Source organism: Bubalus bubalis, chromosome 6 (genome assembly GCF_019923935.1).
Source record: "Bubalus bubalis isolate 160015118507 breed Murrah chromosome 6, NDDB_SH_1, whole genome shotgun sequence".
Lineage (NCBI taxonomy): Eukaryota > Metazoa > Chordata > Mammalia > Artiodactyla > Bovidae > Bubalus > Bubalus bubalis.
The window spans coordinates 11483813-11499154 of record NC_059162.1 but is presented as its reverse complement, the minus strand read 5'-3'; the positions used below and the strand labels follow the sequence as shown (position 1 = coordinate 11499154).

General features: G+C 39.1%; 1 protein-coding gene across 2 annotated transcripts; it reads left to right on the top strand.

Moving 5' to 3' along the window:
* The first annotated feature begins 5918 nt into the window (after positions 1 to 5918).
* On the top strand, positions 5919 to 12332 carry LOC102411246 (T-cell surface glycoprotein CD1a). 2 transcript variants are annotated; one of them, XM_006052501.4, is made up of 6 exons: positions 5919 to 6434; positions 6813 to 7079; positions 7597 to 7875; positions 8082 to 8360; positions 8679 to 8769; positions 9918 to 12332. In XM_006052501.4, exons 1-6 carry the CDS (start codon positions 6374 to 6376, stop codon positions 9940 to 9942), a joined length of 1002 nt encoding a protein of 333 aa, XP_006052563.1. In that variant the 5' UTR covers positions 5919 to 6373; the 3' UTR covers positions 9943 to 12332. The 2 variants fall into 2 exon arrangements, with proteins under 2 accessions (XP_006052563.1, XP_006052562.1); XM_006052500.4 differs by having other exon boundaries at positions 8928 to 12332.
* Positions 12333 to 15342: the final 3010 nt, after the last annotated feature.

Sequence of the window (15342 nt, the reverse complement as noted above, 5' to 3'; positions counted from 1 at the left end):
GTAGAAAAATTTGGACCAAAACCTTTTCCTCTCTGTGCTGGATATTCAGATCGTTTCCATCTGAATGTAGTTCAGATCCTGCTTTATTTAAGAACAGTTTCAATCATGTAACTTGCTAAGCAGGAAGGAATGTGGGCAGTTACTCACTCCCTACTCTCATTTGGCAGAAGGACAGAGGAAGGCTGAGGAAGTCTTGCCAAGGTCACCCAGCCCACTAGAGTGGATCTGGGGTTGAGCTCATGTTCAGGAACTTTTCTAATTTCATTTTTACATAAGCACAGTTAGAAACATTTTTATAAAAATATTCCTGATTCATAGAATGGCCTGTGTCTGCAAGCTCTGGTCTTGTCTTAGTCCCTAATGAGCTGTTCATCTTTGGTAGCTCATGTCACCTCCTTTGCCCTTAGTTCTCTCATCTGAAAAAGTGAGAAAGCAGAACTGAGTCACCTCAGCAGAGGAACTTGTTGTGGAGACAGGGTAGAGTGCAGGGTACAGGGAGTGGCCAGGGCTTTGGGTCTCCCCATTTCCACTTTCTATTTCAGCCTGTTTTCTACTTTGTTTTATATATGGTAGATTCTATATATCTACTACATGTTTACCACCAACAAATTAGTAGTAATAACAATAATACTATCTACTGAATGCCTACTATAGTGAGTATGTAAATTTACATTTCTGAGGAGACTGAGGATCCCACTAGCCTGAGATCACAGCAAAAATGATGGATCTAGTGTTTGTACATAGGTGAGGGGGAAGGAAAGGGAAATTTTATGTAAAGGACTAATATAGGATAGGTAAGGACAATGGGTTCAATAATTAGTATCCATCTAGAATGGTAAACATATTCTAATGCTATATGTTTGTTTGAAAATACAGGATTAGAGATGATTTCTTGGTCTCTTCTTTGATATTTCAAGAATGCCGGGTCTGCTTCTTGCTAGGGCTACACAGAAATTGCTGGACTAATGTGAAGAAGGAAAGAGCATTCCTCATTCCAGGATACCTGCTTACCTGTGTCAAACATAGACAGGGGTGTATTCTGAACAGATAGTATAATTCAGTACCCTCATCAAAAGAGTCAACAAGACTAGTCAGCATATGGATTGAGGACCAGGAACCAAGGACTGAATAACTGTGTAACTTAACTAAAAACTTCTACCAGTGGTGAGGGGCAGAGCAGATGGTGAAATTAGGATGGAGTCTGAGACCCCTGACACAGTAATGAATCTTCTGTTTCTGCTCTGTTTCACGTAGAAACTGGGTACTTTAAGAGTCCAAGGATGAATCTCTTAGTAGATCCAGAGGCCACAGTTCAATGAAAGGAAAATCAGAATAATGGTGAATTTTAACATTTTCTGAACCTATGATCTCTAACTATGTAACCGATTTATCTCCTCTTGTATGCCTTTCTCTCCATCCATTCTAGATGGATACTAATTATTGAACCCATTGTCTCTACCTATCCTATATTAGTCCTTTATATAAAATATCCCCTTCTCTCCACCTCACCTATGTACAAACACTAGATCCATCGTTGTTGCTGTGATCTCAGGCTAGTGGGATCCTCAGTCTCCTCAGAAATGTAAATTTACATACTCACTATAGTGGGCATTCAATAAATAGGATTATTGCTATTACTACTAAATTGGTGGTGGTAAACATAAGCATATCAAATTGTTGTGTTGAACAAAATGTTTATTTGGGTCTTCCTGTAACATCTTTTGGAAAAATATTGAACAAACTTATTGGCCAAACCAATAAATTACTGATGCTTGGTCTCAATGGGCTGAAGCATAAAGCAATTTTGAATGTCATTTCACCTGTCACTAATAAGGACTAGAAATCCCCCTACCAGTGAAGTCAGTCTCTGTTTCAGGTAGGCTTTTAGAACACCAGGCTCCTACTTGAAAAACAGAGAATAATAACATGTATCCTGTCCTGTCTTGCCTCAGTGGGGAGGTGCTGCTGAAGTGTGATAGTGCTTAGTGAATATGAAAGAGCTGTACCATGATATAGGGTCTGTAGGAATTCTGTATATGGAAAGGAGTACAGACTGCATGGACACCTCTACTTAGAGGGCTGACAGTACAAGATAAGCCTGTAAATCTTTGAGCAGTGTGTCTAAAACAAGTCAGATTTTCTCCTCCTTCTCATTTAGATCTCAGGCAGTGATACTGAACTTCCATTTCCTTAGTCAGCCCAGGCTTGCCCTTCCAGCTTCCTTTGCTCAAGTGGAGGAGCTTTAGTCTACCATTGAATTATTACTGCCCCAACCCCTTGTTTGAAGGACCTGGAATACCAAGATATTCCATAGGGAAGCATGAGAGTCAGATCTATACAGCTAAGGAAATCCTTCCACAAAACTTTTCTTCTGAGGAACTCAGGGGATCAGAGCAATGTGCTAACACATTTGTTTACAAGAAGTCCAACAAGCTGTTTAGTTGAGCTGGGGAAACCAAAGGGTGAGTACAGGGAACTGTTCCCAGGAGAGGCTGTGCCTGCTTAATGAAGCAGAACCTCAACTTTAGTGATTATCAAACTTCAGTGATTATCATTGTCTCAGCAGTGGCCTCTCTCTGCCTGAGTTGAGGAGCAGGGAGCTTTGGGGAGGCCCCAGCTTTCTCCTCATGCCTCCCTCAATTAGTACTAATTGGGAACACGAGAATGCAGAGCAGGATGCAACAAAAGCAACCCTAGAAAACAGTTCTCCTAGGAATCCTTTCCCCAGGCCTGTGGGAGATACCAGCCTCGCAGCTCTGCCTGAACCATGCAGAAGTGCATCTATTCCCTATGTTCATAGGAGGCCCTGTGGATGTAGAGCGGGAGTCAGGAGGTCTGAGCTTTAATCGAGGTTCTGCCACTAACTCTCACCCAAAGTGGGTCACGCACCTTTCCTGAGCTGTATATATTTTTTAGATTCTAGGTATTTTTGCCAGAAGAATCTTTGCCACAAGAAGTTTTCCTGCACAACTAATTGGCCATAAGACAATTTTGCCATAAGAAAAGAACATAGTGAAAAAGATAAAAAGAAGATAATGAAATATGAAAACTTAATAAAATTGTAAAAATATTTCATTGTGAAGAGTGAAAATGCAAAAATATCTGAAAACAAACTGGTGTAGCTTCATAGTTATAGTTGTATTAGGGTATGTCTTGGAGGGTGCAGTGATAGTTCCTTTCTCAAAGTCAATATTAAGGACTCAGGATCTAATACTGGATGCAAGTTGTTTATGATATATATATATATATATATATATATATATATAAATCTGCCATAAGTCACTTTCAATTTCCCTGGAAGTAAAACAAACAGAGAAGGGATGCAGCTGTTTCTTATCAATATATGTAGTGCATATAGTTGGAAGCATATATCTAGATTACATTTAAATTTTCCATCATATGTCCAGTCCTAATATTTCACCAAATTATCTCAGCTAGATTCTGTGCCAAACACCAAAATTTGTCTACACCATGTTCTCCACTATAAAATAGCAAAAAATAATCACCATTTTCAAGAACCATATTCATCAGGAATCATATGGTTATTTTTTTGAGGCAGGAGAAATCTTATTCTTTTGCTTACAACTTCAAATGTTGCTTGATACATTTGGTAAATACAGCACTCAAGAACAAGTCATTTTATCTAAATTAGCTAAAGAATTGATAATTAATGCTATTGAAGACTGTGGTGAATTATAGTTTTTTATCTTTAATGCCCAAATTGGTGTATGAACAACTTGTTGTGTGGTGAAACTACTTGCAGAAAAAGTGTTTACAGTGAAAATACTAGATAAAATTTTTAAAATATATATGTAAAATATGGAGATTTAATTTTATGATTAAAAATCCAATTTTATGATTGATTTATTTACCTTTAATTTTGTGAGGTATAATGAATGATTTGTTTTTTGTTCTGATATACAGGATAACAGCATAAAGAAACAAGACTGTAGTTTCCTTACTTGTACTTAAGGGGAAAAAGTCTACTGAGTGTGAAAAAAGAAAAGGGAGAGTAAGATCAATATATGCCCCAAGAGACAGCTCACCTCCAAAAGAAAAGGGGTGTATTCTGTATTGTCACACTTATTTGCTCTTTCAGAACATTTAAAACATCATTTTCTTTTAGGAAGAACAGCATTTCCTCTTAAGGAAAAAAAAAAAAAAAAGATCAGTTCTGATCACCTGCCTGTGAGTTCATCTCTGCTTTTCTCATACCCGTAGACATGTATGCTACTTATGTCTCATGACTCTGAGTGTACTGAAAAATTGGTACTGCAAGTGAAATTTTTCAGTGTTGATAATATTATAGAAGAACATGCAGTCAGAAAACCTTGGGTTTAAATTCTAATTCCACAAATCAGCAGTTGTAAAATTTAGTTCAGTTTAGCAAACCCCTTTTCCCCTCATTTTTAAAACTGAAAAAGTTAATAATACCTACTTTAAGGCTGTTGGGAGAATAGAGATACTTTCTGCTGGCAGATAAGAGGTGCTATAAGAATAAAACTCAACTTTGCTGATTTCTATTATTATCAGCACTATCATTGCACATCTAGTACCTAATAGGACCAAAGAGATAACTCGTAAATCTATAAGAAAAATAGTTCTTTGAAGAATTCAACTAAAGGCTAAAAATCCCCAATGAGGTTTAATTCTGTGTCTCTTCAGAAGTCCTGCAATCACTCACAGACTGAACTGCTTAAAAGTGGTCAGAAACACTTCTGAAACTGACTCAACTCATTAGTTATCTTTGAGAATCTGAAGTTTTCTGACTAGGGGCAAGCAGATCAGAGCATTTCTTTTAGTCATAATCTAAAAGGAGATCATATCTAGAAACATATGGGACCTCAATTATTGCATACTAGACTTAATAAGTTATTTGGAAAAATCAGGGTGCATGACAAAGTTCCCTGATCAAAGCCCGGTACAGTGAGGAGATTCAGTTAATATTAAATTTCTATCTTCTCCTTTAGAAATGTGAGATTACAAGAATCCTTATCACAGTGTGATCACTTTTCATCTCACAGTACTCACAGTACTGCTTATAAGTTCTGGTCTTCCTGTATGTTCTATTGAAAATACATATTTAATTGACTTTAAATACCAGAAAACATTTTTTTAAAGACAATGTGTAGAGCAGTTTTCGGAGAAGGCAATGGCACCCCACTCCGGTACTCTCGCCTGGAAAATCCCATGGTTGGAGGAGCCTGGTAGGCTGCAGTCCATGGGGTCACTAAGAGTCGGACACGACTGAGCGACTTCACTTTCATGCATTGGAGAAGGAAATGGCAACCCACTCGAGTGTTCTTGCCTGGAGAATCCCAGGGACGGGGGAGCCTGGTGGGTTGCTGTCTATGGGGTCGCACAGAGTCGGAAATGACTGTAGCAACTTAGCAGCAGCAGAGCAGTTTTAGGTTCACAGTAAAACTGAGTAGAAATCACAGGCTACCATATAGCTCCTGCCCCAACACGTGCACTGCCTCCCAGATCATCAACATTCCCCACCAGACTGATACATTTGTTACAATTGATGAACCTGCACTGACACCTCACTGTCAGCCAAAATTCATAAGTTACATCATTATCACTAAAGTACAACAAAGGTGTTGTATATTCTATGGGTTTGGACAAATATGGAATGACATATATCCACCCTGACAGTATATTTTAGTATAGTTTCACTTCCCTAAGAATACAACTGCTACAACTCTTTGTCTCCAACTGCCTAGACCCTAGCAACCACTGATTGTTTACTGTCTACATACTTGATTCTTCCCTAAGAATGATGGAGAATTGGTGTCAGTTTATACTGTTTCTTCAAAGCAATCATAAGGAATTCTGAAAAAGCTAATAAAGCAACCAATAAGAAGTCAGAGATATGAATGAGGCGGGGTGAGGGTAAGAAAGAGGAAGAGAATAGCTGAGAAGATATTCAAAAAGGCAAAAGGAGGACTGTATGACAGAGAAGAGCAGGGGCATGAGAACATTAGCTAGGTCGCTGGGAAGACATTTAGTTTCACAGTTTTATTATATGAATGAGGGGAAAAGTGAATTCTATCCATTGACTTTTCAGTGCCATATAAAGCATGGTCCATAGCAGTTAGACTAGGAGAAGGTGAACAGGATGGAATCTGGTGATAGGAAGAGAAGCTGGAAGTCAGAGGGGACAGTCAGAACTGGAAGGGTAATGAGCATCTGAGTAGGTGGCCCAGGGTTTAGGGAAGGAGCAGATTTTTCTTTTTTCAGATGTTGACTAAAGGGAAGTTTTGCCTGTTGGTAGGAGAAGGAAGTCAGAATAGAGGTATTGTGGGGTAGGTTTGTTTAGAATAGAAATCAAAGACTGACATTTCTGAGAGAAAGAACATCTGCAAGTGAGATGCTGTTTCTGCAAATTTCATTGCTCCTGACTCTTCTCCCATGTGGTGACAGTGAGAATGGTAAGAATTCTGTTCAAAAAGACATGTGTGTGTGTACGTGTGTGTGTGTGTGTGTGTGTGTGTGTGTGTGCATGCAGGCAGGCACATCCACCTGTTTGAGCTTGTGTGTGTGAATGTGTGGTATGCATGTGTGTATGGAGTGGTTTCCCCAACCTAGAGATCGAGAATATCAGCCTAGTTTCATTCCAGTATCACTGACTCCAGGTCCATGGCTCTTTTGAAGGTTGTCTACTCTGTATGGGTTTGTGGGGCAGCCAAATGTTTGCTGAGGTATCTTGCTTTTGCCCTAAATTCTGAGTTTCCTCTCTTTGGCACCTTTCTTTCTCTGTTTTCTCTCCTTCCCAATGCCCGTTCTCATTCTCTTTGTTCTTTTCCTAGACTTCCAGGAGCCAATCACTTTCAAAATCATTCGGATCTCATCATTTTATAGCCAATTCTTTACACAAAATCTGGGCTCAGCTTGGTTGGATGAGTTGCAGACTCATGCTTGGGACAACAACTCTGACAGAGTCATTTACCTGCGTCCTTGGTCCAAAGGCAACTTCAGTAATGAGGAGTTGATGGATGTGGAAAACGTACTTCATACATTCTTCATTAGACTTGGTCAGGTACTTCACAACCATGCCAGCCAATGGCAGCTTGAATGTAAGTTCAGTTCCCTCAATGGGGGTTGGGGATATGGTGCAAGTTATGGGGTGTATGTGTGTCTCAGTGAGTTTCTTCTTTCTCTAATAAGCAGCCTCCATCAATTCTGAGCCTTACCAGACACTCTCATCTTCCTCATTCCTTAATTCACTTATTAAAGTATGATTTTATCCCCCATTCAATCGCTTTAGTGATCAGTCTGTATATTCACTATAACTTACAGCGTTCTACTTATCCTACATTATTATAATCCCAAATCTCTCACACTAAGTCCTACCTTTTTTTTTTTTACCCACATAGTTTACAATGCCTTCTTCAAATACTTTGCCCCTCATGTCATTCATCTCTTTCTGCATCTCCAACCAGTTCCCAATCTTTGAACCTCCAATCAAACTAAATTTTGCTCTATTCCCTCAAATTTTGTAAAATCCTCCCTTATGCTTCTATCATATTTTAATTATTTTATTTTCTTTTTCCTACTCCTTCTTTCTTCTAACTTAGAACTTTTCTTCCCCAGATCCCTTTGAACTGCAGATAGCAGGTGGCTGTGAGATGCACATCAGAGATGCCTCAGTAGGCTTTGTGCGAATCGGTTATCAAGGATCAGACTTCCTAAGCTTCCAGAAAAATTTATGGGTACCCTCTCCAGAGGGTGGAATTAGCGCTCAGTTTGTCTGCACACTATTCAATTTGTACCGAGGCACACAGGAAATAATACACAAGCTGCTCAGTGACACCTGCCCACGTTTCCTCTTGAGTCTTCTTGATGCAGGAAAGGTGTATCTCCAGAGACAAGGTCAGACCTGCACCCTTCCTCCACAAATTTTCTGTTCTAAAAATCATACCTTCTCATCTTGCTAACAAAGAGCCAAGTGGGGAGGTCATAACGGTTGACAGATTGCTAACAGTGGGAAAAGTATGTCCATCTAAACTGACATGAAACTTTGAACCTCTGAATCTGCATTAAAGTCCTCATCTGACTACCTTCCCTGTCCTCTGCAGTACGACCAGAGGCCTGGCTGTCCCCGGGCCCCAGTCCTGGCCCTGGCCAACTGATGCTGGTTTGTCACGTCTCTGGCTTCTACCCAAAGCCCATTTGGGTGATGTGGATGCGGGGTGAGCAGGAGCAACAGGGCACTCAGAGAAGTGACGTCTTGCCTAACGCTGATGGGACGTGGTATCTTCAGGTTACCTTGGATGTGAAAGCCAGTGAGGCATCTGGCCTGAGTTGCCGGGTGAGGCACAGCAGTCTAGGAGGCCAGGACATCATCCTCTACTGGGGTGAGGAAAAACTGGGGCCCTGCTGGGATGGGAATAGGTGGTCCTCAAGCAGACTGAGAGAGTCAGGTGAAAAATTGGGGATTCTAGGCAGTCCAGACCCAAAAGGAATAAAAATAAGAAATATGGGAGTTGAAAATGAGAGCCCCATAGATATAGGAAAGGAGGTTAGATGGAGTCATCTCTGAGGAGGGATAAGAGAGGAAATAGGGAAGAAGAGATTGTTGAGGCAGACACTTGAATAACAAAGGAAAAGCATGGAAGTGCAGCAAAACAGTGAGTGGGTTCGAGAAGACACTCTTGTGTGCACCCCGCCCACAGATCATCACAGCTCCACTGGCTGGATCATCTTGGCAATGATTGTGCCCCTGGTCCTCCTGGCAGGTCTTGCATTTTGGCTTAGGAAGAGCTGGTGAGTTATTTGTGTCCTGCCTTCCCCCCAGTTCCCATGTGTCTGCCCACCTGTTTTTCTTTCTCTTCTCATTCTTCTCCTCCCAGCCCCTTTCCTTCTTGCCCCTCATTTCTCACTTCCACCTCATGTAGAATGACTTCAATCTCTGTTCTCATCAGGACTTGCTGTAAACCTTCAAACACACTTCTCCCTTTGGAAAGAGATCCCAGCAGCCCAGGAACCCAGGACGCATCTAAATAGAACTCGATGATGATGGTCTTTCCACGCTCTTTGTACAACTTCTTTAGATTCTGCTTTTTTCCTGCTGAATGATCAGTTGTTAATACAAGCAATAACAAGTGTAATTTTGCAGGATTTGTTGTTCTAACCTAGGTTTAAGACTTAAAAATTCATAATTTAAATTCTGAATGGAATACAGTCCTAGGATCCTCCACGTACTCAAATGTGAATGGATCATTAGGCTTATTTCAGATGTCACTTCATCCAAAGGGCCTTTCCTGATTCACTAGTGAAAGCTGTCTCTGCCTCATCTGAATTCCCAGCAAAATTTAACTCGACTTTGGTAAATCTCCTCCTCACTTCAGATCCTTTGTGGCCACTGTCTAGTTCTCTTTCCCCCTTCTAGTTTTTAAGCTCTTGAGAACAAAGTTCACATGTTTTACTATATGCATCCTTGGCAAAATGTTTTACCTGTGTGTGATATGTTCTCCATAAAAATCTGTGTTAAATTTATTTCAATTTTATAGCCTTTTAAACTTCAATTTCTTTCCTGCTATCTTTGTAGTAGTTGAGACATCTGATGCTCTTCTGACTAAAGTCCTTCTCACTTGACCAAGAAATTCAAAATTTTCTAGTTCCTTAGTGATTTCTCTGAGCTCCTGAGGAGAAACAGAGTTTTGCCTCTGACAATTCTAATTATTTAACTCTACAGACCTATTGGGATGAAGTGTTGCTCCAAGTATTCTAAACAGAAAGAGGAAGGCAGAATATATACCCTTATTTTCAGGGTGGTTCATGGATGAGAACCAGAATTATCATCTTGGAAATTGTTATAAATATTGGGTCTTGGATCTCTTCTTAGACATCATGAATCATAATTTGCATTTTAGCAAAATCAGAAGGGGTTCATAGTTGCCTTTAAATTCCAGGAGCACTTACATGAGTGATGCCTGAGAAGTACTGGTGGGAGTATTTCCCTGAAGAGAAAAGAAAAGTCAAGCAAAAAGAACAAGAGTATTGATCCTCAGGACTGAAGTGAGATCAAGGCAAGGAGATTACATAAAACATATTCTTGTTTTTTATGATGTTGTGTTAAATTTATAGGAAATGCTGATTTAGTGAAAATTGAGCCATTGCTTCTAGGGCAAATGCAGGGTTTGGTTCCAATGAGCTTCTGGTCACAACATTTTTCATCAACTAATAAATACATAGCTTTATGTGTGATTCTGCAAATATATATATATATATATATATTTCAAAATAATCTATTAATTATATACAGTATTTCTTAGTGATAAAATACCAGCCAAGTGTTTAATCTTTTCTTGGTCTTGGGTAATACTATCATAAATTTCTTTGACTTTCAGCCATACCACTGTGCTGTCCACTATACTTTTAAAAACAACAAAAAAAAGGAAACAAAAATCAGTCACACCTCAAGAATCCACAAATCTAGCTCTTTCCCCATCTCTTAAGGAGCTTCATCATAACATTGTAGATGTTACTTTAACGCTTTCTGGAGTGGCTCCACTTACTAATCAATAAATTTTCTTCAGTTTTCCTGGATTTACTGCACTGTTGATTCATTAACACTGAACTCATGGCTCACAATCCTACAATGTGCACTTGAACAAAACTTTATCTACATGCGTGTTTTCTTCATAAGACATGTCCCAACCTTTCTGTGCTTAGGAACACCAGACAACACTTTGACATTTTGCCTTAGGACTATTTTAAACAGCAACATCACCATCAAAGAGCACAGATGCACAGGAAATGTGGCCTAAGTAGATGGTGGAAAGCATATGTTTACAGTTTTAGAACTGAAATAAAAATGCAGGGAGTCACCTTTCTCATCTGGGAACTTGTGAGGCAGGTGGTATTTCATACCACTCTGCACACATCCATGAATGACTGTGAAAGCATTGTGAGTATTTATTTGAGCATTAAAAATAAATTTTAGCAAACAGATAAATAAGCACATGCAGAATTGGTGAATAGTGAAGATAGACTCTTTATGATTAATGAATGAAATTGGCAGTGTGAGTTGAGATATCCATGGAGAGACTTCAGTTATTTTAGGATTCATTGATCAATTCAACAAATAATTATTAAGCACTTATCTTGCATCAGGAACAAATTGAGCATAAAGTAGTAGGGGAGAGAAAGATCACCACTGTGTTCTGAGCTGAAAATTTTTGCCTTGCTAGTTTGTATGTCTTTTTGGGAAAAATATCTGTTTAGGTCTTCTTCCTATTTTTTTTGTAAATTGGATTGTTTACTTTAATGATACTGAGTTGTATGAAATGTTTATGTATTCTGATTAACCCCTCACTGGGTCATGTCATTTGCAAATAAGTGCTCCCATTTAGGGTAGGTTGTCTATTCATTTTGTCCATGGTTTCCTGTTCTGTGCAAAAACTTTTGTTTAATTCGGTCCTGTCTGTTTATTTTTCCTTTAGTTTCCATTGTCTTAGGAAACAAAGGAAATATTGCTGCAGTTTATGTCAAAGAGTGTTCAGCCTGTTTTTTTCTAGGAGTTTTATAGGTTTTGGTCTCATATTTAGGTCTTATTCCATTTTATTTTTGTGTAAGATGTGAGACAATATTCTAATTCCATTTTATTTACATTTATCTAGCTTTCCAAGTACCACTTATTATAGAGGCTGCCTTTTCCTTATTGTATATTCTTGCTTCCTTTGTAGTAGATTAATTGACCGTGGGTTTAATTCTGGGGTCTCTATTCTGTGCCATTGATCTTTGTGTCTCTTTTTGTGTCAATATCATATTGTTTTGATTACCATAGCTTTGTAATGTATTCTGAAGTCAAGAGGGCTTCTATGGCCACTCAGACAGTAAAGAATCTGCCTGCAATGTAGGAGACCGGGGTTCAATCCCTGGGTTGGGAAGATCTCCTGGAGAAGGAAATGGCAACCCACTCCAGTATTCTTGCCTAGAGAATCCCAAGGACAGAGGAGCCTGGCAGGCTACATACAGCCCACATGGTTGCAAAGAGCTGGACACAACTGAGTGACTGATACTTTCACTTTCACTTCACTGAAATCAAGGAGCATAAATACTTCCAGCTCTTTGTCAAGACTGTTTAGGCTATTTGAGGTCTTTTGTGCTGCAATTCATGGGGTCGCAGAGATGGACATGACTGAGCGACTGAACTGAACTGAACTGACTGATGTTTTCATATTTGAAATTATTTGTTCTAGTTTCATGAAAAAATGCCATTGATACTTTATAGAGATTGCATTGAAATTGTGCAGTGCCTTGGATAGTGTGATCATTTTACCAATATTAATTCTTCCAAGCAATAAACATGGTATATTTTCCTATCTGGTTGTGTTGTTTACAATTACTTTCATCAGAAACAGAATCACATTTTATGATAACATATAGAAACAGAAGGATAATACAGTAAGAATGTGGGGAAGAGGAGAGAATGGGGATAAGTCAATCAATCAAGCCATTTACAGAGGAAATCTGTTCAGACCAAATGATATCCATGAACCATAAATGGAGAATAATTCAACAATGCACTAATGATTCTAAAGGCAAAATACAACACAACAAAACAGCAGTTGGAAAATGTTTAATGATGTTGTATAGAATAGAGACTGAATTCAGATTTGCTGTTCAGTTGCAAAGTTGTGTCTGACTCTTTGTGACCCCATGAACTACAGCATGCCAGGCCTCCCTGTCCTTCACCATCTCCCAGAATTTGCTCAAACTCATGTCCATTGAGTTGGTGATGCCATTCAACCATCTCATTCCCTGCCCTCTTCTCCTTTTGCCTTCAATCTTTTCCAGAGCCAGGATATTTTCCAATGAGTGGGCTCTTTGCATCAGGTGGCCAAAGTATTGGAGCTTCAGCTTCAGCATCAGTCTTTCAAATGAACATTCAGGATTGATTTCCTTTACGATTTAGTGGTTTGATCTCCTTGCTGGTCAGGGATCTCTCAAGAGTCCTCTCCAGCACCACATTTTGAATTAGGATAATGGGTTTCATAATAGGCAGTATCTTAATAGGAAAAACAAACACAAAACTATGCAATACTGTCAGTTTTATAGCAAACTCCCTGGTGGCTCAGATGGTAAAGTGTCTGCCTGCAATGCAGGAGAACTGGGTTCGATTCCTGGGTCGGGAATATCCCCTGGAGAAGGAAATGGCAACCCACTCCAGTATTCTTGCCTGGAGAATTCCATGGACAGAGGAACCTGGTAGAGACCATGGGATCACAAAGAGTTCGACACGACTGAGCGACTTCACTTCATGCAATAGTTTGCATAGTTTTATAGCAAAACTATGCAATAAAATACTTTTATATCTAAGAAAAGTATTGAAATATCTTCAACCTCAAGACTCTCTGATTTAAAATGTTAAGGTTTTTGCAATCATTAAAGTCTATAAATGGGGGTTCCTTGGTAGCTCAAATGATAAAGAATACACCTGCCAATGCTGGAGACCTGAATTCGAACCCTGGGTTGGGAAGATCCCCTGGTGGAGTGAATGGATACCCACGCCAGTATTCTTGCCTAGAGAATTTCATGGACAGAGGAGCCTGGCAGGCTAGAGTCCGTGGGGTGGCAAAGAGTAGGACATGACTGAGCGACTAGCACTTTCACACTTTCACAAAAGCTCTAGATAGGGATACATTTCTATATTTTACCACTTGGTGGCAGTAGAGATTAAAACAAAGCTTCAGCTACTTAATACTGGAATTTTCAGAAGGCCTCCAAATCATACTACTTAAATTCACAGTAACTTGTTAGCTCTAAAAATAATTTAAAATTACTTATAAAACTTGCACATAATATTGAAAGTATGTCAGCTATAATATGGAAATATAATCCAAGGGAATATGTGGCCAGTAAAATAAGCTAACCCCAAGAAGGATTAACTTATAAAAGAAAGTGTCATGGTACCCTATGCACAGGCTATATGTGGGTCATGGATTATTAGAGGACTACAAGATGAGTGAGACTGATCAATTACATAGTCACAGAGTCTAGAAGAAACAGACAAATATGTTGTTCAGTAAAGACAGCTCTTCCTGGTCCTGAGGCCTCAAGGAAATTTCTTTCATCAGTTTCCATAGAGAAGAAACTGTTTGGTTCAGGGAACAATGTTCTTAGCAAAGTTCTTTCAGTAAACTTCATGAGGTTCACAGGCCTGTTGGTTTGTAGTCTCAAAGTAGGGTGAGCATATCAGTCTTAAATACATTAAAAATTAAATGGAGAAAATAACTCTATGCAGCACATAGGATCTGGTTCACCTGTGCAGTTCTTTGATGCTCTGGAAAATTCAATAGAAGATCTTACATAACCTACATAAATGAGTAGACTGTAAGTCTTCCATAAATATTGTTTATGTTGAACTAATTTGAATCTTTTTCAGCAACAGAGACTTTTAGATTGTTACTCGAATATACACCATATGTATGACAGTTTTATATAATCTGATAAATGCAGAGCAGTAACCTTAATCAGTGGAGTTGTAGGTGGAATTTGCAATTGGCAATTTCTTGTAACTTTTGGAGATCGCTCATGGCCTGTTGTTTGAATCTCAAGTTTGCTCCCAGGAGGCTGGTAGTACTTGTAGCAAGGACCAAGATTCTTCTCAAGATATAATTTGGCTCTGCTCTAATATAAAGGCACTTGTTGGCCTACCTACAACTCAGTCCATTCCCAATGCACAGCAAATTCCACTTCAGAGAGAATACTAGACAGAACTTGAGAAAGGGAAATATTTAAAATGAGGATGAGCCTTAATTCTGATCTAAAGTGTCCTAAGTAAAACATCCATGGTCTTTGAAAAAGTGATCTATATCCACATGACCTATTTAAGTGAAACTGTTAACTTATGTCCCTAAATTGACAGTTGAATTGCCAAATGGTGCTATATGGCAAAGACCAGATTTTTTTCTTGAAATCTATTTTGCACTTCCTCCAGAATAAATCAACTGCTTAATCATTAGCTGGACAGAATAAAATTATATATCTTACCACCTTTTTAACTGGTTGTGGTTACGTGACTGTGCTCTCAAGTCAACGCAATTTGACAACTTTTGCAAAGGGATCTGAAGTATTGGAAGGTGGTGAGTGTGCTCAGCTTTTTTCTTTCTCTTTATTGTCAGCATAATATGGGTTTGATGGATGGACCTCTGGCATCCATTTCAGAGAATGGGATTGCCTTTGGAGTGAGGATCAAGCATGGTAAAGGACAAAACAAAACAAAGCAAAACAAAAACACCCACCCACCCCCCCCCAAAAAAAAACCCTCAAAGCAAAAGAGGAAACTGGAACCAACTCTGTGACAATGAAATGACATAACAAACCTGAATT

Excerpts from the sequence above, each read along its gene's own strand:
- LOC102411246 (XM_006052500.4), top strand. The coding sequence starts at position 6,374 with ATGCTGTTTCTGCAAATTTCATTGCTCCTGACTCTTCTCCCATGTGGT. Across the intron at positions 7,080-7,596 it reads CAGCCAATGGCAGCTTGAAT|ATCCCTTTGAACTGCAGATA; the intron begins GTAAGTTCAGTT and ends TTTCTTCCCCAG. Across the intron at positions 8,361-8,678 it reads GGACATCATCCTCTACTGGG|ATCATCACAGCTCCACTGGC; the intron begins GTGAGGAAAAAC and ends CCCCGCCCACAG.